The sequence below is a fragment of the Poecilia mexicana genome, unplaced genomic scaffold, assembly GCF_051168715.1.
Source record: "Poecilia mexicana isolate PSO_F unplaced genomic scaffold, ASM5116871v1 scaffold_7, whole genome shotgun sequence".
NCBI classification, from domain to species: Eukaryota; Metazoa; Chordata; class Actinopteri; order Cyprinodontiformes; family Poeciliidae; genus Poecilia; species Poecilia mexicana.
Genome location: NW_028263376.1, coordinates 28,501,959 through 28,524,142, shown reverse-complemented (window position 1 = coordinate 28,524,142; position 22,184 = coordinate 28,501,959). Strand labels below are relative to the sequence as shown.

Here is a 22,184-nt window from a genome sequence, read left to right as displayed (position 1 = left end):
ATCAAATTACAGACAGACAGACAGAAATGTTGTTCCTTTTCTATACAGTTCAGTGGGGAAAAAATAGCTTTTTTAACCAACTTAAATGTTTTATGACTTAGAAATTTCAGATAAAGATATTATTAATGGTATTTTTTTTTAAATCGGTCCAAAACATTCTGGTGCTTTGAAGGAGGTGATTGCCTTCTAAACCTAAACATTGTTTGTAACATGAGCTAGACCGAGTGTCAAACTCGAGGCCCGTGGGCCAAGTCTGGCCCACTGTAGCCATCTATGTGGCCTTCTAGCCCCTAGAAGGACACATAAAAACTAACTAACCCACAATAATTGTTTAATCAACCAACAAGAATTTCATCTGAATTCAAATTCTGGCAAAGCTGAACTTTAATACTGACTGTAAATATCCAGGTATTACTTGTTTTATCTATCAGTAAAAATTAGTTGATGTATTGGGATGTTTGCAGGGATCATACTTTAAAAATACAAAAGTAGGAAAAATAAATATCCACAATAATTTTTTTTAAACTTGAGAGGGAAACATTCTTCCCCTCTGTAGCTCTTTGGAAAAACCCTGCCCGATTATTTTTATAAGTAAAAGTAATTCAAATTAAATACTGCTTTCTGTTTGTACCTGCTCATGTGCACCTTCTTATGTCACTTTTGCATATATTAGTAAATACAGCAAGAAAACTTCCAGGCAATTCATGTCTAGTGATGGGTGAGTTGGAACATAATCTGACAATGTATGTTATCCTTTTGGAGTGGATTTATTTTGGTGGTTATTGGCATTAATAAAGTCAAATCTGGAGTCACGCGTCTGGGATTCGTTTCAAAGAAGCTTGAAGTGATTTCTTCAGGAATGTCTCATTCGAGTTCAGGCAGCTCGCCAGAGAGTGTTTCTGTGCAGCAGTCACCTGGAAAATATAGATTCATTCATTTACTAATACAGTGGATTACAAATACCACGTCATCAGTGTAATACAGGACGGGAGGCTTATAGACTTACGTGGCTGCTGTGTTTGGTGAGAACTGTTAACATCATTTTGGCAAATTTCACAGATTTGGTGAAGTGAGGTCCCTGGCTGATGAGCTGTTCTGTGAGCTGTGTGAAAACTTCTTCATTCAAGAGCAGCTGCAGAGCAAACACATTAAAAAACAACAACACATTAAAAATACTAATTACCATCAAATGAAAGCAGATATTTACATTCACTGTGTAAAAAATACAAACTCTTTCCTCCCACTGTCCAGTTTTTAATCAGACAATAACCTGTCTTATTTTAGCTTAATTACTTAATTAGAATACAAAAATATTTTTATTGTTGAATAAATACTGAAAGTCTCATTTCTCTAGGGACAATCGTCGTTACTTTCTTCATATTTAAAGGCGTACATACATTTCCTAAGTATTTGGCAGAATATTTAGGAAATCAAACGTGTTGAGTCTCTTTCTACAAGTTTCTCGCAATAGTTTGCTGACATTTTTGACCATCCCACCTAATAAAACCGAGTCTCGGTGTGTATTTTTACATAGTGTATGTGAATATAAGGTCTATTATATGTCCACTGAGTACCTTGGAGTCAAGCAAGCTGTGGATGATGGAGAGGACTGCTTCACTCCAAGGAATCCTGAATGTCATTCTAAAAATAAAAATACATATATGAATAGATATCATGTATTCTACACACTGGATGCTTATTTACTATTTAAAAGTAGTTTTTATGTAATTTGTCTCACTGAAGCATCAGCAGTCTGTAGTGTGAATCCAGGCAGCTTTCTATAAGTCTGTTCAGCAGCTCCGTCTGAGGCGGCCCTGAAAACAACACAAAGCTCAAGCAGGAGCCGCTTATTTTGAGGCCAAACACCAACTAAAAAGGTCCTTGACCTGAAAGCTGGTATCAGCTCAGTTAATGTATATCCAAACCAGGATACCACCTGAAACACAGTCTACACTCAACTCTCTCCAAATGCCACCAGCCGCAGATCAGGTCACAAATATTTTGGACATCACTGCTGTTTTTGTTTTCTTTTTTTGTTTGTTTTACGCTACAATTTCTCATTTTTTTCCCCCCATTATTTCTTCTTTGTGAACATAAAACAAATAAGGCTTTCATTACAAGTACTTTTTACGCATAAATTAGACTGTGCTTTATTCAGTGCCAGAAAACTTATGTAAAATGTTTCTTTCATCAGTGCTAATGGTCAACGCATCTGCAGCCAAAACACTGGAGCAGATTTTTGTGCTAGCTCTCGCTGCATATCCATGTCAGCTCACTGAAATAAGCAGCACCACCAGTATCTCACCTATATTCCTGTCCTCCAGAACTGGTTCGATTACCGCACGGCACATCGGTCGCGGATAGCGGCTGCACAGTGAAGTTACCGCCGTTACCAAACACCTGGAGGCCGGCTCTGACAGGGACGAGACCTGAAAGACATACAGGTAAAAAATAAATAAATTTAAGTTCCGAGTGCTGCAGAAACATCACATATACATCTACCTGGCACGTCCAGGGATTTACCTTCTGCAGCAGGATGCTCCTAATGAGGGATGCTGCCGTACTGTAGCTCAGATCAGGAGAGAGGGACAAAATGCTGTTGCACAGCTTAGGCAGGGTGTGTTCAGGTAAGATGGGAAAGTTCAGTGTCTCACACAACACCTCCACCTAAGAAGAACAAATAATCATCTGAAGGCCCTTCACCCTTAAAAAGGTGTTTATACAGTTATGAATGTAGCAAGTAAATAAAAGAAAGAATGTTAAAATTGATCATTTAGTTTATTACACCTCACACACACTTGGTGCTTTGGCAATGTTATATTGACTCCATTTGTGAACAGAACAACTGAGATGAATAAAATCTGCAAAAATAAATGAAAAAAAAAAAAGAAATCTTTCTGGACTTACTTGGGTTGGGTTGCATTCGTTTAACACTTTGAACACATCTGTGGCGCTCTGGTCCCACTGAAAGAGAAAGGACACAAAATACTTACATCTGTATCAAAGTTCACATCAACTCCATGAGGGAGAAAACATTGTTCTTACCTCAGCCTGACTTTCCAGTAATTCTTTCATGTGAAGAACAGAGCCCTGAGTGGGCAGAAAAACAGGCAAGTGAATTTGATTTGGCCTGGTTTCTTTAAACAGATCGTGAATATCATTTTAAAAATGGATCTAGTTTACAGAATGAAAAAACTGAATAAAAATGTCAAGCCTCCCTCTCCTCACAGAGTTTACCCTGATGTGTTCAGGTAGACCATCATGCGGTCGGTCTGCAGGCGTTTCAGCAGCACTTGCAGACCCTCCTTGCGTGTCCATCCTCACTCCTTCGTCTTCTGCATCTACTGGCTCATCAACGTGCATGTTGTCCATCTTCAACCTTTTACTCTCCTGCACTGCTTCCTCTCCATCTGCATCCACGTGCGCATCAAAACTGGCCCGTCTTTTCCGCTGTGTCCCATGCTCGAGCAAATCACGTCCGCAATAGGATTCGGATTCCTCTGTTTGACTGTTGAAGCATTCGGCCCAACCTCCAGCCTCACTAGAACCTCCCAAATTCTCCGGTAGCTGCTTCAGTTTCTGCCTGCATTGTTCAGAGTACAGAGGATCCTTGAAGTTCATCTCCAGTTTCCTCTCCAGCAGTCTGCCCAGAGCTCTCACCCAGGGGCTTGGACTGGAGTCCTGAGCAAGACATCTGAGCAGCAGCAGGACGGTGGGCCCAGGAAAAGCAGAGTTCACCAAGTAGAGGAAGATCAGTAGGTTTTGTTTAAACACTGGTGGAAACAGGCAGACGAGCGGTTTGCTAGAAAAGTTTTTAAAAGCGGAAATAGAAAATATATGTGAATTCCTAGAGAAGTAGAGTTTAAGAGTTGTTTTAATCACGGTTGCAAAATCTAAGGAAAACATTTCTTGCACAAGTATCACGGTGTTACTTGTGATTAACCCACATGCAACCTTTTCTTTGAGTTAGGCCATTAGTTCTCTGTATATTTATAATACTTTATTAAAACAAAACTGAATGAAACAAGGATACAAGTTGTGCAAGGATTGCAGCTCTAAATCTCGTTTCAAAACTGCAACTTGTAGGTGGTTAGTTTTCATTGATTCTTGAATTTAGCACATTGTACTGCAAAAGCATTCACAATCCTTAAAACATTTCCATCTGTCAGAATACAACCTCTTCTGCAGCTTACTTCTCACTTTCAACGAAACTTTTAATGTTTTTAAAGATTTTTAATTCAGGTATTTTGTTTTTTCTCCCATATGATTTTCTTTTTAAATTTTCCCAAACAAGATAACACCAATAGTAGAATGAAGATCTATTTTTAGGCCTGGTGTTCTTGGCATTATTTTCCTGCAAATTTCCTATTGCAGACGGAAGTTTTTTTTTTTTTTTTTCCCCCCCAAAAGGTCAGGTATATAACGGAGATTCGTATTTATGTGTGGCTCTAAACGAGTTTAATTTAGCCGGACTAAGGGGAAAAGTGGCTCCTTGTAATTTTAAAGATATATCCCTGATATAGGTCAAAATAAAGCAGAAAAATATTTCACTGCGATTAGAGCTCTAGTCTTTTGGAATATTTCTACCAGCAATTTATAGATTTACTTTTTTTTTTTTTAGACAACTTGGACAGGGATCGTCTGAAATAAAGTCTGGCTTCAGCTTCCTCAAAAACCTGCACAAATGTCATGTTGTGCAGCAACACCAGCAGGACTGACATGAAAACAAAGCAGACATTTTGTTAGATGCATGTAAGAAATATTTAATCTTTGAGTTTGTAGGGAGCAGTGCCGTGTACTTACACTGAAAGTGTCAGCGCTTCAGCTGATGAGGTAATTTCGTCTCTGCAAAGCGTTAGTATGAAGTTAGTTAGGGTAGACTCTGAGTTAGCCCGCTGCTGTCTCTGGAAGACAGTCAGGGCGGCTTTAGCCCCGGAAACTCCGGACATCAATGTAGTGAGCAGCAGCCTGGACTGTCCGTCAAACCGGCCCAGCAGCGTACTGGTGTCCACACAGGCAGTAGATTGAATAGATAATCCCTGTCCACAGAAATGCTGTCTCCCCGCCATGAGAACTCAAACCATTTGTTTACATATTTGACTGTAAAGTTACACAGCGCCATCTACCGTCCTGGAGTAGAATTCTCTCATTACAATTTTCCCCTTCATTAGCAATTACAGGTTGAAACATTCCTCCACTTCTGAGTAACTGGATGGTATTTCAAAGTAAACCATTTATCTTTAATTATTGGTACTGTTAAAGAACAAGGCACAAGGCATTTTCAGTGAGACAGGTGATAATTTTTTATTTTTAGTGTACATTCTTTTTAAAAGTAATAAAAGCCAAACATGTTATATTCTTGCCAAAAACTAGGAAACGACAATTAAGTCTTGAGGTTGGCCCCACAATTGAAGATGTATATTGGCACATTTTTTACTTTGACAATTAAAACCAACCACACAATGTTTTAAAAGATCAAGATTGCCTTCAGTGAGTGGAACAAATTTAAATTGAGCAATCAAATATGGGGAGAGGTTAAGGAAGAAAGGCTGAGGTTAGGGAAGGGGGGAGGGCTGAACAATCACATTAATCATAGCTTTGAGAGGGTAAACAAAAAAAAGAAATAAAAAAATCCTCAAACAAACCAATGTCAACAAGATCAAGGGAAAAAACTTAAGATGCTTTCAATTTTCCTTAGACCTACATCAGACTCTACATGTGAAAACACCAGGACAATTATTGCTGACATTTCCCTCCCCCCCCGCTTTTGTTTCAAAATCCTAAATAACTTGGCTTCTGTGATCAAGTCAACAGTCACAGATTCACAGCCCTCATACCCAATTCTGACAGATGGCTACTCCAAAGCTGGCTTAGTACAAACTACAACAGAGACGGTGGTCAAAGGTGGATTGACTCTGTATTTTAGACTACCAAGAAAAACATAATGCTTAAAACCCGTAATCTTCAGTTAGGCAAAAGAGAAGTTCTTCATCTGCTTCTTCACCACCAAGAAGGCTCATGCTTATGAAAAAACCAAGCAGATCAGTAAAACCGTCATCCTCTTCCTCCGAGAGGTACTGTGAGGAGGCAAAGAAGGAACATAAATACACCACCTTGGAAAGTACCTAAAGCATATTAAAGCACTGCGCTCTTACTGAAAACACTGGACTGTTAGAATCTGCCACATGCCGATAGAGACACTCCTTTTTGAAGGGACAGCATCCATATCTGTCGTAGAAGCAGCATCTCTTCTTACTGGAAAGAAATACAACACATTAATCTATTAGACTGATCAGTTACCGTTTCCATTGACTAAAAAAAATAAATAAAGCTCAGCTTTTACCATCTGCACTTTCAACTCACTACAAACGAAGGCCAGGTATAATACACAGGTACTTTGTGTTTCCAAATGCATCTGTATTTAAGACCATTAAAGTATTAGACATACTACTAGTATGTCCAATAAATGTCCCATTTTCAAACATTTAAAATACAGCTATGGTACCTAGTATCCATTCTTAAATCCGTCTGGAGAAATACCATCAAGAAGGTAAAAAGAAAATAAGGTGCAACAGGCTCTTTATAAGGGTTTATAGGCAGCAACTGAGACAACTATAAACTTAAATACATTGCAGACGCTTAAAGCTGATCAAAAAGTTGCATTACAGTTGTGTAAACTGGTGAATTACTTTGAGTGCAATCAAAACAGCATCTTACCCAAATTTTTTCTTGAAAGCACTAATTACATTTTCCTTCTCTTGACCTTCCACCCAGTATTTATTTGGCACATAAAAAGCAGACCTGACTCGACACTGAGGACAAGCCCTGCAAATACATAGAGGTCAAAACACTTGTGAAGGAAACTTTAATGTGCCGTCATAGCAAAGACGTACCTTACGACGTCAAGTCCGATGTCTTTTGTTTTCCTCCAGGTCGCGATGCAGTCTAAACAGAAGGGATGATTGCAGTTTGGCAAAATCCCAAAGACCCGGTCTCTCTGATTCTCCTTTTCATAGACTTTGTCCATACAGATCCCACAGACCACATTTTTGCTCTGCAGGAAAGCCAAAGTTTCTTCACTTTTTTCATTGTAAGCTGCTGAAGCTCCATCTTCATACATCTCAGATTTAGAGGCTCTTCTCTAAATGCACAAACAGAAAATAGTCACCACCAATTGAGCCGTTTTTTTTTTTTTAGATTCGTGGTATAGAGAAGGATCCCCATCTACAATTAAGCCATGAAATCCAATACCAACCTCATATCTTCCCTCCCATGCACTTGCTTGAGCAATATCTGAACTTGGGGCCGACTCCAAATAATTTTCTGCCAAAAGAAATTAGGGAACAGTATTAAAATGTTAACTAATGACTCAGTTACTTGTATAAACCTCCTGTACCTTGTGACAGCTCCTCCAAAACATATTCTGGCAGATGCCCAGTTTCTTGCTGAAGATTGAAGGGATAAATTGCCGACTGTGATCCACTGCATCTCTGCCTGGATGAGAGATTAACGCGCCAAAGAGTTGGTTCTGACCCTCTTCTTTCAGAGTAGTGGGGCATACCGGAGGGGGAGGCTACAGGCACTGAACCCCTTCTACCTGGAAACACTGGTCCAACTTGAGGCAGAAGGACATGAAAGAACCTAGTGGCGGGAATAAATGAGCTTCATAGTCCTTTAAAAGTTCAGACAAAATAAAAACGTACAAATTCCAACTTGTGTGCGAGTACGTCGGCTGGGGGTTACCTGCACCGTTCACCATACCAGCAGCCACCTTTCTGAAAGTACCGACAAATTTGGGATGCAGGTATAGGGGTGAACTCATGTCTGTACTTGCATCGTCGGCCAAATCTGCAAGAGCCATTTATGAAGCGCCTGTGCAAAAAAACAAAAAAATAATTATTAATGTAGCAGCAATTTACAGTTGGAGGAACTAAGATGTAATGCAAATGTGTGATCAATTTATAAACTCATGCATTTATGACCACAAGTTATAAATGCATGAGTTAGCTACATAAAAAAAAATAATAAAGTTGCCGCAGCAATGTCCAAATATGATGGTTTATCAGAACTGATTCATTTCCTAGTCCCAAAGTAAACAGAAACGGCTTTTTCTATTTTCACCTACCGGCTACATAAACTACTGCAGCAAGACACAAAAGAGGTTTGGATTCAATGTCCCTTGCGTCCCATTCATTGATTCATGATGTGCAGATGTTTTTCCTTGAAATCTCCTCAGTTTTATAGATTAATTTCTTACTATGCATTTTATCTTTTTACCATATATGCAGTTAATTTATCACACTATGCCTGTGGTCACCTCTGTGACATTACCCAGGTCAAGTACAAAAACTCAATGTGTAGAACATCTACAAACGGGCTCCAGAAACTGAAAGGTGTGTTGTGCATCTCAATTTACAGTAACTGGTGTAGATGTCATTCCGCTTCCTGCTCGGATGACAGGATCATTGACAGAGCAACATGTTTATTTGAATGACAAGAGGAAATCTGAGCCAATCAGAATGATTTTAAAGCCAGGAACAGATTGTTGTTCTTCTGGTTAAACCAAAAATATACTCATGATATTTGCTTCCAATAGAATCTACAAAAAAAAAATAAATAAATAAAAATACTGGAGAACATTTTATGAAATTTAAGTGTCCACTAAATTAGACTAAACAAGCATTTGTGGCCATCATGTAAATTTGAAGTCAAAATCACTTTTCAGTGAATGTGAATCTTTCAGTTTTACCCTTCAGGGGTCGCCACAGTGAATCACGAGTCTATATTTAGTCCCATCCTCTGCATCCTCACATCAACCAACTTAATGGTCTCTTTCAAAACGTCAATAAATCTCCTTTTTGGGCTTCCTCTGAGCCTTCTGTCCGGAGACCAAAACCTTCAGATATAGTCAGAAAAAAGCTTACCCAAACTCTCAGTCTGGCCTCCATCTCCAAAACATTTAATATGAGCCGTCCCTCCTGATGTACCCAGTCATGACTCCATCAAAAAGGAAAACGTAGTCCTAAAAATACTTTTAAATACTAAAACCTGCTCCCCATCAGCAGCCATGTAGCGTTTTGATATTCATTTTCGTTCCAGAAAGTCGTCGTTGAGGATTATGTTTTAATTAGCGCACAGTTTTAAACCAACGTACCCACAAAAATTTGATTAATTAACCCAATTAAGTATTTGATCTCATTTTAAACCTAAACATTCGACGCTTGCACGGACAGAATATCGGTGTCATGGAAACAATAACGGCCAGCAAAGATAAAAAATTATAACGGTTTGATAAATATATATATACATTGTCTCAACGTAAGGACAAGGTAGCAAGAAACATGCGCAGTTTAACAACTCAAACAGCTTTTATTGTCACTCAGTTTTGAACTGAATGTGAGGTAAAAGTTGTCCAAGTATGGCTAGCTTACCGTAGTACTGACAGTGTGAAAATACAGCCACTTCTAAAGTGCAAATTAGCCCTTCTTATTTTTTTTGTCCATTGTGTGATTTCATCTGCTTACCTACAAATGTTTCCACTACGAACCGAGTCCATCCTGTCAACGCGTTTTTCTGCCTCCTTTTTTTTTTTTGAGCAAGCCGCCAACCGAGACACCCTCCTTCTTTCCTCTCTAAATAGCTAACAGCTGTTTTTCCCCACTAATTACCATGGCAACCGACCAATGGGAACTTGAACTGGGCGGTTCTACGTAATGTGCGCAACACTTCATTGGCCAATGCATGTGTCAGTCATAACAGTTCCTAACGGCATAAAGCACATGCACCGTTAAAAACGAGAGAAAAATCAGTGTTTTCATTTCTATTTTATATGTGAGAAATCACTAAACTAAAAAGTGAATATAGGTTATACATGTTACAATAGGAAAATATTTCAAGTTCTACTACATGCTTCTGCAAACAAATTATTCAACCCACCATTTACAGAGGTAGCTTTTTTTTGTTTACACTTTTTGGTGTAATTTCTTGCTTTATCAGATGTCTGCGGTAAATGGATTTTCTTATTAGAAACCAGTAATCAAAAGACAACTCCAAAAAAAGAGCAAATATATATTATATTTTTATTTTAAAATGTGCCTGTTTTTTTATTTTTGTGGTCAAAAAACAACAAAAAAGAAACTTTTAAAATTCCCAAAACAGGCACCTAAATGTGTGACTGCTGCAGTGATTTTCGGAGGTGCTGTATCTTACAACTTACAGGTATTGTTCCACATAGCTTATCACCACAAGCAAACAGGAATGGACACGAATATATGAAAAGAAACTATGTATAAAATTTTGAAGGGTTTGGATGAGAATACGTGTTTAAAAAACAACTAACTGTTTGAGCCACATTCATCCCTATAGGTAATGACGTCACGCAGTGACGCATATTTCTCGCACATGTTAAGATGCGGAAGGTGAGGAAAATGAGCATTTAAAAAAAAAATTTCGCTATCTTAAATATAACAAAAACGTACATCTTTTTTTGACCACAACGATAGCAAAAATTGGTTGTACTGAATAATTTGCATTTTAAAACAAAAATCAAATAACTCCTCATTTTTTCCCCCCCCCTTCCCATTACCGTTTTCTGGTGAGAAAATCCAGTTACCATGACATGCACCGACCCAGCCAACATCCTTTGCTTTGCATAGCACACTTGACGTGAGCCAATGATACACAATTTTGCAAGGTGCATTAATAATAGGGATTAAGGCAAAAATAAATGTCAAAGATTCGATAAGACAGTGAAATATTCATACATTTGGAGGTAGATGGGGATAAAGACAAAAGCACAAGAGACTACTGAAAGGTGAATTGCGTAAATCAGAACTGGCAGGAGAAAGTCAAAACTGTCAAGCTGCAACATAAATCAGACACAAAAGTGAACAGTACGTTTGGGTTGTATATATCTTGAATACAAAAGTTCAGAAGCCGAGTTAGACTTTCAATTATGATAGAATCTGCCAGTCACAATATAATGGTTCTGTATGCTGGTTTCCTATAAAGTCCTCCTGCACCATGGAATTCAACACGTTCATGTTCAAGAAAAGCTTGTTGGTTTGCATTATGATATATTTGGTAAAACCTAATCTAAACAGGTAGGCATGGATAAACAAATATACTTAAATCCATGAAATGGCATAACTCATAATTTGCTCTAACAGTATCGTCAACAAACACAAATAATTTGTAACATAATCACAGAGAAATGCACCAACAAAACCGGAGAATGGCAAGTTCAGGTTCCCGCACGAATGAAAGAAAGCTTGCTGTCCCTCGTACTTTTGCAAGTCACATGTTTATAGTGTCAGGTAAGTTGAACTATTTTCACTTGGGTCAACGGCTTTTAAGACAAAACCTAAATGAGTTGGATTTCACATTTATTGACAAACAGAAATGATATTGCACAGACACTAAGAGAGCTCTACACTGCTGGAGCCAGCCCCAGTTTGTGTTCTTCAAACCAAATGGCAAGGTGGGAGGGTTAATGACGACGACGATGATGATGATGGTGATGATGTTGTAAACAAATACCAATTTGTGCATCTTCGGTTGTAATACAATTCTGAAAATAATTACAATCACTCTTTCTAAAAAGAAAAAAAAAAGAACCCTGATCTCCCTCTTCCATTTCAACTGTACCACTGGCGTAGGAACATGAAATGTTTTCCCTTTGCAGCGGAACGCAAAGCACGGACGAGCGAGGAGAAGTTCTCTCTCACTCTCTCTCGCGTTGTCTAAACACTGCTCTGGGGTCAGCTTTGCTATGAGGATGAAACAGGAGCAGCCTCTATAAGAAAACATATCACTTTTCCTGTTAGGTGGCCGTTGTGGGAAACTAAGGCGTTTTGCAACAAATGATTCCAGATGCTCATCGTGCGGTGAGAGCAACGCTGACACTGTGGGATCTTTCCTGATTGTGATAGCCCTAGCAAAGTGAATCTGCTTCATCTGTGAGTTCAAATCCATGCCAACGTATGGAAAACAGTGCTTTCACTGAATGCAGTGTGTTATTATATAACCGAACGATTCTGTTTGTAACAGTATTGCTTCAAAAATCAGTCTGTGCTGGAGATTTCTCTAATACATGTCTTTGTAGATCTCCTGTAGTAGAGGGTGGAGCGAGGTCTCCGACTCAGTCTTTTTGATCTTTTGGACGAGCTGAGCGTTCTCCGTGACCAACTGGCGAAGGTCGGCCATCTTCTGAAGCAGCTTGGGGAAGAGGTAGAGAGAGTCAGAGTGGTTGGCTTGGAGGTGGAGGTCCAGGGCCTGGAGGATGCTGTCCTGACTTTGCTCCACCTGCTTCACGTTCATCAGCCCGGGACGATCTAGGGGAACAGGAAGATATTTTACAGTAATCAACAACCCAAGACTATCACCGTGATACAGATAAAGCAGAGATTACGTGACATTAAAACCTAATTCGGAGAGCAGAAGTTGAACGTTTTGACTCACGTGCATCTGCTTCTGTTTGGCTGCACAAGCTACAAAATGCTCAATCCTGCATGAATTTTGGTGCAAGTCACACCATGAGATTCTTTAATTTTTGTAGATATTTCTGTCGGTGTGAAAGAAATCAATTTAGACTCCCATCTGAGCAGCTTTTAGTTCAGGATTCAGTTTATGCGGGCACAGCTGGTACGGATCATGAAGTCTTAGCAAACCAAGCATGAGTCAATTTTCCAGACTCCAATTTTTAGAATATTTTCTGAACATTTAAGAACAAACAACTAACTTTGAACATGGCTGAAAAGTGTCTTATGGTTCTTCAAGTAATGAAGCAACAAAATTACTCCGAACTGCAATATAGGACTGTTTCACTGTTTTTATCACATCTGGACTAACGTGCAGCAGCTCTCTGTTACAAAATACTGGACTTGGAAAAAAAATTAGAAATGGAAGATCCTAAAGTAAATACAGGTTATGTTTAGCAATGTTTGTGAACTCAGTAAATAAAAACTGTTTAGAGAAATTCCAGAGAAACAGTTGAACTTCAGTTATTTTAAGACCAACCAGGTAGTGAAATTGCCCTTTTATTTGCTTTCTGAATGAGTCATCAATCTGTAAAATATCTGAATCGAGCCTGTATGTGGCAAATCAAATATAAAATCATGTCAATATAATACAATACAAGAAAACCTTCTGCTCTTACTCGGCATTAGCAGACTTCTGCCATTCAAACAATTTTCCAGCATCAATTTTTTTAGTATTTATCTGGATTCTTAGTATTTATCTACAGACATCTGAAGATAGCAAATCAACACTGTTTAACGTTTCAATGTCACTCGCAGACATCAACTTTGTCTTCATAAATTAATTGTCAAGTTCAATTCACATTTTTATGAGTTAGTTTGATTGAAGGTTGTAGTATACACACACTTATCAAATTAATATCTTTGTTGAGTATTATTAATAAACTTCTCATTCGACCAAGAAATCTGTTTATAATAAGAAAATTATATTAGAGAAGGTATCTTTTAAAGCAAAATAAATTTAATAATATAACCTCATTATAAATTATATACTGACATCATATTGCATGTTAAAAATTATTATACCCTCCCGCCCCGTCTCGTATTGCCCTCATTCTGTTCCTTTTAAGACTGAAATGATCTGAAGAAGAAAATGAGTGGAAGGCGTATCCGTATCAGAGAAAACATAAGCCTCAAATCTTTAACCTTACACCGCTTTAGTCATGCTTGAACCGTCTTCGTTTGAATTTTGAAGACAGCATCGCCACCTGCTTGTGCAACATATATTACTGCATTTCTGAATGTCCAGATGTATTAAAATTATCTAGAGTAGCATAGCTGAAAGAATAGTCTGAAAAATCCATGGCAATCTGGCGTAGAAAAGTGATCCTGGACCATCATTTACTAATATTTACGTATGCCATATCAGCACAAAGTCGAGCTGCAATGTTAACATCATGAGGGTTTCAACAGTTTTGTCTTCCTGTACAGACGTATTTTATACATCCTGGCTGACGGAACATAACTGCTTTCGTATGTTTTTTTTTGTTTTTTGTTTTTTTTACCAGAAATAGGGTGGATTCAGGATGCAGAAATTGTGTTGATCTAGTCAAATGCTGTGTCAGCCATTTTAGATTTTTTTTATTTCTTTTCACACTCGTGCCAGAAACTCCTTTCCAAGACGCTTCATTTTTATACAGCGGCAGAAACGTCAAAATCTGAACTGTTGTTGCATTTATTCCTACAGGAATCGAGAGATCCGATGGGCAAATCTGTCCAGACCAGACACAGAGAAACGATGCCAACGTTTCTGAGAGGAAGCGTGGAAGTGGTTTAGGTCATTCAGCGTGGATGTCACAATTAAAAAACACACACTGAGGCTCTTTGTTGACTTTATAAAAAACAGCTGCCTTACTCAACAACGTTGACGGCTTGCCACCAAAGGGAGACAGAGGAGGGACCACAGCGAAGTGGGGCAAAGTCAAGATTTCAGGACTGTTTAAAACTTGTACAAATGCCAACATCCTGGCCGAGAACCTTTGTACTGTAGTAAGAACTGGTGTTTTAATCAAAAACAATGTTGGGGCCCACTCAAACTCTTGAAAGAGATGCTAATACTGGCTGGGATTGAAGAGGACATTTTAGAAGAATTTTAAACATTTTAAATGTTACAACAAGCTTTTTATCCAAGCAAATGCATATTTGAGTGGACTTCGGGGGCGTTTGAAGTGCGAAGAAACAATGTTGTTAGCATTCATCGTCAGGCTTACACCAGCCAGCCCGCAACCAGACACCAAGAACACGGCCTTGTAGAAGTATTTACATGCCTTGAACTTTTCCACATTTTCCCACAAAAACAATCTCAGTTTTATTGTCTTGCTTGCGTTTTTTTTTTTTTTTTGTGCTGCGGCAACACAAAGTAGGGTCTAACTGTAGAAGAAAAAAAGAAAGAAAAAAAACAACACGGCTTTAACTTTTTTTATAAATAAAAAAATCTGAATATTCTGTAATGCAAATGTATTCAGCCCCTTTACTTCGATGCACATAAATAAAATCCAAACCCTTTCTTTCAGAAGTGTGTTAATTAGTAAGCAGAGTTCTCCTGGGTGTTGCGTAACCTCGGTAGGAACTCAGCTGCTCTGAGCTGAGGTTTGTTAGAGAACAAATACCATCATGAAAACTAAGGAATGCAGGAGATGGGTCAGGAAATAACCTGCAGAGGTCGGTAATAAAACAAAATCTGGCGCACTGGACACCTAAGGAAGCACGGTTAAATTAATGAGATGAATGTGACAGAACTGCAACCCTACCAGATGTGGCTGTAAGCCTAGATTGGCAGATGGGAGCACAATGCTTCTCTCCAGGAGAAATCCTACTCTACTTTGTGTTGGTATGAAGCACAAACCATTAATGAAATAAACTGGATGTTTGGTTTTGACAAGCACCAAAAAGAGAACCAAAATTATTGACTGTGGTTGGTCAGACTCTTTAAAGTCAGACCAAAGGCAGACATGGGTGGAAATATGTGTTAATTTTTTCTTTGAAAATTAAGGTGTTTAAAAAAAAAGAAAAAGAAAAAGAAAATAAGAAAACACTACCTGCACCACACATCAGTTATTTACACTTCACCCACAAACTCTCCATCTCACCTCCGCAGAGAATAATGGCAGCAACAAACAGGGCCAGGTCGCTGTCATCCAACTCCAGAGCATTGAACTTGACAGCAAACTCAAACTTTGGCTCCATGATCTCACTGAAGGGCTTCCGTAAGCTGCGCAGAAACTCCCTCGTCACAAAGCCTTTCCCGTTGGCCACCAAAAGCCCATCCTTGTTCATGAGCGACGGCAGCATGGCGAAAATAGCCTCGTGAACGCCGTATTTGAGCAGCGTCACCTGCAGAGAGCAACGCACGGGTGTCCATTTGTGCCTTCTGCACGTCCGAAAACAAGCCTGCCCGTCGTTCCGCCATGAGGCGAGGAGACGGCGACTCACCTGGTCGTTGAGGAAGAGGTCCACAAACCCTGGAATGCACTTGGCAAACTCGGTGAGCTCTCGCACAGTCTCCACCGTGGTGCACTGACAGCGGTAGAACACGTGAACTCCGATCTCCTTGGTCAGCGGTGCGCCGGGAACCAGCTGGCTCCACACCAACCCGCTTTCTGCTTTCCAGAGCGTGTCCACGTCGTAGATCACAAATGGCTGCCGTGGACGAAAACGACGTCAGAAACCACCTCTAACAAATACCAGCTTAGAGAGTACGATAAATTCAAGAATCACTCTCTGAGTCTTTTCTTTTTCAAATGAAACCTACCCAACACCATGGACCATGTTTCATTTGAGCATTTTGTATTATGCATGCACCTCTGTGCACTGACATTTATAACTAAAAAAAAGAATATGAATTTTTCTCAATCCTTCCATCCATTATCTGGGGTCAGGTGGCAGGGGCAGCAGCCTAGGCGGAGAAACAGAGACTTCCCTCTGCCCAGCCACTCATGCCAGCTCTTCCAGCGTCTCCTTGGTCTCAGGATTCCCACATTTTCCAAGCCAAATTTCACACCTAACTTAAATTTGTACGAATGAATGGACAGAACAAAACCTGGAATTACAAATATTTTCTTTCTACAAACTCATTCAAGGCTGGAAAACACTTAGATCGAATTCCATGCTTTTCCAGGCTTTGTAGAAACCATTTATGGCAACTATGAGGCCTATAAAGTATTTGGATAACCTCAAATGTTAGGGTTTTTATAGCAAATGTTGACACGAAAAGTAAATAATGCTGACCTCATTTAAACAATTTACATGTCAGCCAATGGCAGAAATGTGCACCATCCTTTTAATTTGAGTAAAATCAACTTCAGAAGCAACAGTTTCAACTCTCAGTGCCGAGGACAGACAAAGTCTGACGAAAGTTTCAGCTGCGGCTGAATTTAATGCGTTTTTCCGGCTAAAACCAAAACGTACTGCAGTGCTGCTGGTTTTGCCCGTCAAGATGTTGCGGGCCCTCTTCTTGGTCATACTGAGGTTCTTCAGGTAGGCTGTGTTCACTTGTTTGGCCAACGTCTTCAGGTCGGAGCCGCCCGGTTTGCTGAGGTTCAGCTCCTCTGCGAGCAAACCCGCCACCAGCTTCTTCCTCTCCGCCTCAGGCATGCGTCCGTATCGGATCGCTGGGGAAACGCGCACGCATGGATATCACAATTACAAATCAGTTAAAGTCGGGTTTCATTTGACAAAATGCCATGTTAAAGCTGCAGTATGTAACTTTTATAAAACATATATGGTTTTTACATTAAAAAAAAATTATCATTATGATGTGACAGTATAGTATGACAGCTAATTTGAGAGAAAAATCAAGTTAATCTGCCTTCTTCCAGAGTCCACAATAACCAATCAGAGCCAGGAATTGGGTCTTGGCGCCTTCAATCACTCTCTTAGCTGATTCACCACAACTTAGCCTGACACGAATGCTAAGGCTAGTTAGCAAGTACATTTAGCAGCATGTACACAAGTTTGACTGACAGCGCCAACTCTGGCTTGATTGGTTATTTTTGATGCATTTCTTCAAACAGCAATAGCAGCTCAGGGAGGAGATCGATCTTTTCACAAATCATTTGTCTCATATTAAACTGTCACGACGTGGTGAGAGTTTTAACAAATATGTATAAAAAAAAAAAAACAAAAAAAAAAAACATGTTCTTGTAAAAGTGACACACTGCAACTTTAAATGTTCTATATCTTCGATGAATAAAATTGTTGTTTAGCCTTGAATGCGAGAGCTCTTCCCCTCTCACCATCATGGGACATTCCCAAAGACAGGCACTTCTGGAAGCGACAATATTGGCACTTGTTGCGATTCTTCTTCTGAATCTTGCAAGAACGCTCACAGCGCTCGTATTCCAGTTTCATCCGCACGGTCCGCCGGAAAAAGCCCTGAATCGGAGACAATGCAACCGGCTTAACAACTACAACTTTCTGTGCACACACACACACACAAAGAAAACATTGTTGCCGATATTTGTAAGCCCGCAATGTCTCCTGTTGTGACGGCTAAACTGTTACCTTGCAGCCTTCGCAGGCGTGTACTCCGTAATGGAAACCAGACGCCTTGTCCCCACAGACCTTGCACTCCACGCTGATCCCAGAAGCCGCGTTGTCTTCTCTGCCAAGACGAAGCTGCTCCGACAGCGACGGCGAAGACGTTTGGGAGAGATCTGCCGATTTTAAAAGAGCAGAAATGTTACACCTCGTGAATTGTGTCCTTTTCGCCGCCTCCTTTCCGTGTTTTCACCTGTGTAGCTTGATGATGCACCGTTGTCTTTGCTGTGGCTGCTGTCCTGATTTTCACCGTCCTTCTGTTTCTTCCTCTGTTCCCCTTTCGTGCCCCGGGAAGGAAGCGCCTCCCCCTTCTCCTCCTTGTCCTCCTCGTCTTCACTCTCCCTGGTCTTCACATCTCTGAGATCCGTCGTCTCCGACGCGCCGGCGGCCCCGCAGCTGTCCGAGCCTGCCGACTCCTCCTCCGGAGGCGTCCACCTGACGTCCGCCTTGTCCTGAGGAGACTTGGCCTCGCAGTAGCCATTCACCCTGCTGTGCTGCTCTGGGTCCGTTTGCTGAAACCCGTCCATGGTTCCTGTCGAAGCTGAACTCAGCGGCTCATCTCATGTCACGTAGCCATCACAGCTTGACGTTCTAAAAACAAAGTTATTTTTCAGTATAAAAATAGCCGCATGTATGTTTCATGTGGACTATATGCAGAGCAAGAATGTACAGCTGCCAACATTTAAGCGGCTCCACATGCCTGCGTATCAACTAGCTGTCGATGTAATGTCCAGGATGTGAGGGGTTAACAGTCTGATTTTAAGCATGTCAAAACATGCAGCAGACCCAAAACAGTGCTCTTAATTTCTGTTTTGTGTATAAATATGCAGGTAAAAGCACTGTAAGCAATTTTAGACTCACATTATCTTGGTAAGCTATCTGAAAAACGCTTTGAGTGATCTTGTAATCCCTCGTTATGTATTTAGGGCTGTCTCTTTATCGCTACTGTTTGTTTTTTTAAGAACTCCAGATGCTGATGGACATGTTGTGAGATTACATCCAGATCTGCAGAACATTTAAAACACAAGCAAAGTCTTCACCATATTAAATGCAGCTTGAAATAACTAAATGACAGCGCGAGTGTAAACCGTGTCGGGGCCTCGTTGCTAGTTTCAGTGATACATCCAAGAGTTTAAAAAAAAACAGAAGCTATGGTTTCAGAACTGTTACAGGTTTCCATCATGCAGCTCTCGGGGTTAAAAGATGGCAGGAAAAAAAATTGGGGTGACCACAGATATCTGGCTATGAGTCTTTCTCCCACCTACTACTGCAGACAACTGAAAGAACGCACCCACAGTTCAGAAAGGGACATAAATTTAGTTTCTCAAAAATATATATATATAAAATGAGGCCAATATGTTTGTTTAAATACCTAAATATTATATATTCTAATGCAGTGTGGTATGAATGTGATTACTTTGTAGCAATGATTTTAGTTTGAAGACAGTCCAGATTTAATAGCCCCCTGTTTGTCTGTATTGTTGGATTTTAGCGACTCATCTTAGTCTTAACAAAATTCCAGTTTTTGACCAATCAAGCACAGTGATAACATGGATATATTGGTATTTTTGAAAGTGTGGGCAGATGCTAAAAAAAAAAAAACAGAAAAGAAAAGAAAAAGAAATCAGTGTTTTAATAAATCTTTTCAGATGAGGAAGCTGCTCTGTTTTCAGAAAGAGGACCAGCCCCAGCAGGTGACATGGCTCCTCAAATCATTACTGGCTGTGGAAACTTCAAGCCTGGATAATCGTCTCTCTGATTCTCTCAGGGTTCACAATTTCCTATAACAAAAGACACTAATGACATCGTCTCTGGTTCAGGAGAGGTTAAGCAACAGGAATAAGACAACATGTCTGCGAAGTAATAGCCGGACTTTAGATGTATAAATCCCAAAGGATCAGCAAACCACCCAGTTTCTGCTTGCATCCTGAACATGTCTCCTTTTCCTCCTCTGTTTCAAAGCTTGCTCTCTCTGCTGCGGCATGGCAACATCTGTATTATTGTTTGCCTCAGCTGCTTGGCAGGGTGCACAGTGTGTCTTTGAGCTGCTTTAAGGGGAAAGGGTGCATGCACTATGTACACACTGCGCTGCACTTATGGGCTGGAGGAACAGAGGAGCTTTAAGGGGAGGGAGGTAGTATTTTTACCCCCCGAGCCCCCTAGCGGATGAAACCAATCAGTGTCCGTAGCTTTTTGAGCCGTGATTGAAAAACATCGTTTATCAGAAGTCAACAGACAAAGCGGATACACTGAGGGTCAATGACATACAAAGGCCAGACTGTGGTTTCTGTCAGGTTTCCAGAAATTAAACACCGGGATTGTGGAGGGTGATCCGAGCAGACAACCTGTCACACTGGTTCTCGGAAGTATTTGCTAACTTACTGAGCACTGAGTCACAACCACGACTGTAATCGGATACAGGCGACTGAGAAATAATGACAAATAGGATAGACGCGCCTAACCAGGTTTAAAATGTCCAACAACAAACCACATTACACTCAGAACTAGTCTCAGTTTGCTTCTATTAGCCATCTCAGCTAGTTAGCTCCTAACCTTGATATTGACTGAGTACTATTAGCTAGCTGTTAGCAGTTAGCTCACATTCCGCTGCGGTAGACAGCATTTTCTGGCTACCGTGTTGGCTTACCTTCCCCACTGTAGCGCCGCTGGTTCTGGGGATGTTCCCGCTCCGAGAGTCAGCTTAAAGTAAACCAGCAGGGAGAGCAGTGCGGTCCTCGGATCGATCGGCTGTTGACAAGTTGTTTGAAGGCTAATAAACAAGAGCTAATGTCAGACAGCTAACTAACATAAACTTAAGACAGAGTAGGGCCTTCGTGTTGCAGCTGGGAGGATAAAGTGTAAACATGAGGGAAAAAAAGTGTTTACTACTATATCCTGTGCAAATAAGTAAAGTTAAGTGGTAATCCCTCCCTTCTTCCCCCTCTCTCTCGCTGTGTGTCGTTCATAGCTTTCCTTTGCCCTGCTTCACTCCTCCTCCTACTCCTGTCACATGTCAGGGCACACAAACACACCACACCGAATCAGCCAAACACTGAACTGAACAACTCAGATCCCTTCACGGAATAAATTAGATCATAAAATCAGATAAGAAAAACCTATCAAGACAAACGTAACAAAAAAATATCTGACAGGAAATATGGGGAACACAATAAGCCATTTATTTCACTGATTTCTGCTTGAATTTTACCGAGCATCATATAAAACCCCAGAAAAGCAGATGGATAACTTTACAATTTAATTTTATATGTGACATACAGAATCAGTTAAATGCATCCCCCTAAAAAAAAAAGGCTTTTCTGTTTGGGTTAAGTTTTTTTTTTTTTTTTTTAAGCTCACTTTCAGAAACACACTGAGAAAGGAGATAAATGTGAACAGTTTTATTGCAAAATGAAGAAAAATAATTACAGGAACAGAATCCTTTTAACTGCAATCTGTCTAAGATCCATGAAGAGAGCGCGTTTTAATTAGTGAAATGTCATCTAGATGGATTATGATGAGGTCAAAACGACCAGGCCGGAGGCAGCACTGAGGGAGTTGGGTCCTGATGACCAGGAATGTCACCGTGGTATCTGTTAAAGCGTGAGATGGGTGTACAGACCCAAGCAGATGAAATCTAGGCAGAGAAGCTCAAACAGGAAAACGTACTCGAGATGAATACTTGGAGTCTCTCTTTAGAAGGTAAATCAATAATCTTCTGAAGCTAGAGCAAACGCAGACAGGATTCAAAGAATGCTAATTCATAGAACAAGAGAGTAGATTTAATACATCTTACTCACCACCTTGCAGTGAAGGACCAGTCCTCCCAGTTCCTTTGTACTGGTTGCCTGATGAGCTGCTGAGTCACAGGTGTAGGAGAAGAGTAAACTGGGCAAGAGGAGGTCAGACAGAGACCCTGCCAACATGCCCGTGGTAACTCTTGGGGAGCTACAGAGATCCACACCTTAGGAAATTCTGTTGATCGAACAATCATAAGTCCTGTACTCAAAAAAAAAAAGAAATCTGTAACGGTATGTGGAACAAAGAGTGTGGGAAGTGCTGTTTAAAGTTTGCAACATGCCAAATAGGTGACAAAACAAAGACGTGGAAAAA

The 22,184-nt window shown here is 40.2% G+C and overlaps 3 protein-coding genes across 4 annotated transcripts; all 3 read right to left on the bottom strand.

Annotated features, from left to right (window-relative positions):
- Positions 1-748: 748 nt before the first annotated feature.
- fance (FA complementation group E) lies at positions 749-5,203 on the bottom strand. Its single transcript, XM_015009449.2, has 10 exons — positions 4,804-5,203; positions 3,238-3,802; positions 3,046-3,090; positions 2,908-2,964; positions 2,524-2,667; positions 2,306-2,429; positions 1,739-1,814; positions 1,575-1,641; positions 1,007-1,132; positions 749-914 (listed from the first exon to the last, which is right to left on the bottom strand). Exons 1-10 carry the CDS (start codon positions 5,067-5,069, stop codon positions 810-812), a joined length of 1,575 nt encoding a protein of 524 aa, XP_014864935.2. The 5' UTR covers positions 5,070-5,203; the 3' UTR covers positions 749-809.
- A 75-nt stretch (positions 5,204-5,278) lies between these two features.
- Positions 5,279-9,691, bottom strand: mkrn4 (makorin, ring finger protein, 4). 2 transcript variants are annotated; one of them, XM_015009454.2, is made up of 8 exons: positions 9,525-9,691; positions 7,744-7,872; positions 7,397-7,641; positions 7,256-7,323; positions 6,894-7,141; positions 6,718-6,825; positions 6,156-6,255; positions 5,279-6,077 (listed from the first exon to the last, which is right to left on the bottom strand). In XM_015009454.2, the coding sequence occupies exons 1-8, from the start codon at positions 9,554-9,556 to the stop codon at positions 5,949-5,951; spliced, it is 1,059 nt and encodes a 352-aa protein (XP_014864940.2). In that variant the 5' UTR covers positions 9,557-9,691; the 3' UTR covers positions 5,279-5,948. The 2 variants fall into 2 exon arrangements, with proteins under 2 accessions (XP_014864940.2, XP_087863521.1); XM_088007395.1 differs by having other exon boundaries at positions 6,894-7,054.
- Positions 9,692-9,805: 114 nt separating this feature from the next.
- Positions 9,806-21,085, bottom strand: ppardb (peroxisome proliferator-activated receptor delta b). The gene is made up of 8 exons (XM_015009451.2): positions 20,722-21,085; positions 18,268-18,665; positions 18,039-18,190; positions 17,771-17,909; positions 16,944-17,146; positions 15,969-16,175; positions 15,626-15,869; positions 9,806-12,332 (listed from the first exon to the last, which is right to left on the bottom strand). The coding sequence occupies exons 2-8, from the start codon at positions 18,599-18,601 to the stop codon at positions 12,085-12,087; spliced, it is 1,527 nt and encodes a 508-aa protein (XP_014864937.1). The 5' UTR covers positions 18,602-18,665; positions 20,722-21,085; the 3' UTR covers positions 9,806-12,084.
- Between the last annotated feature and the right edge of the window lie 1,099 nt (positions 21,086-22,184).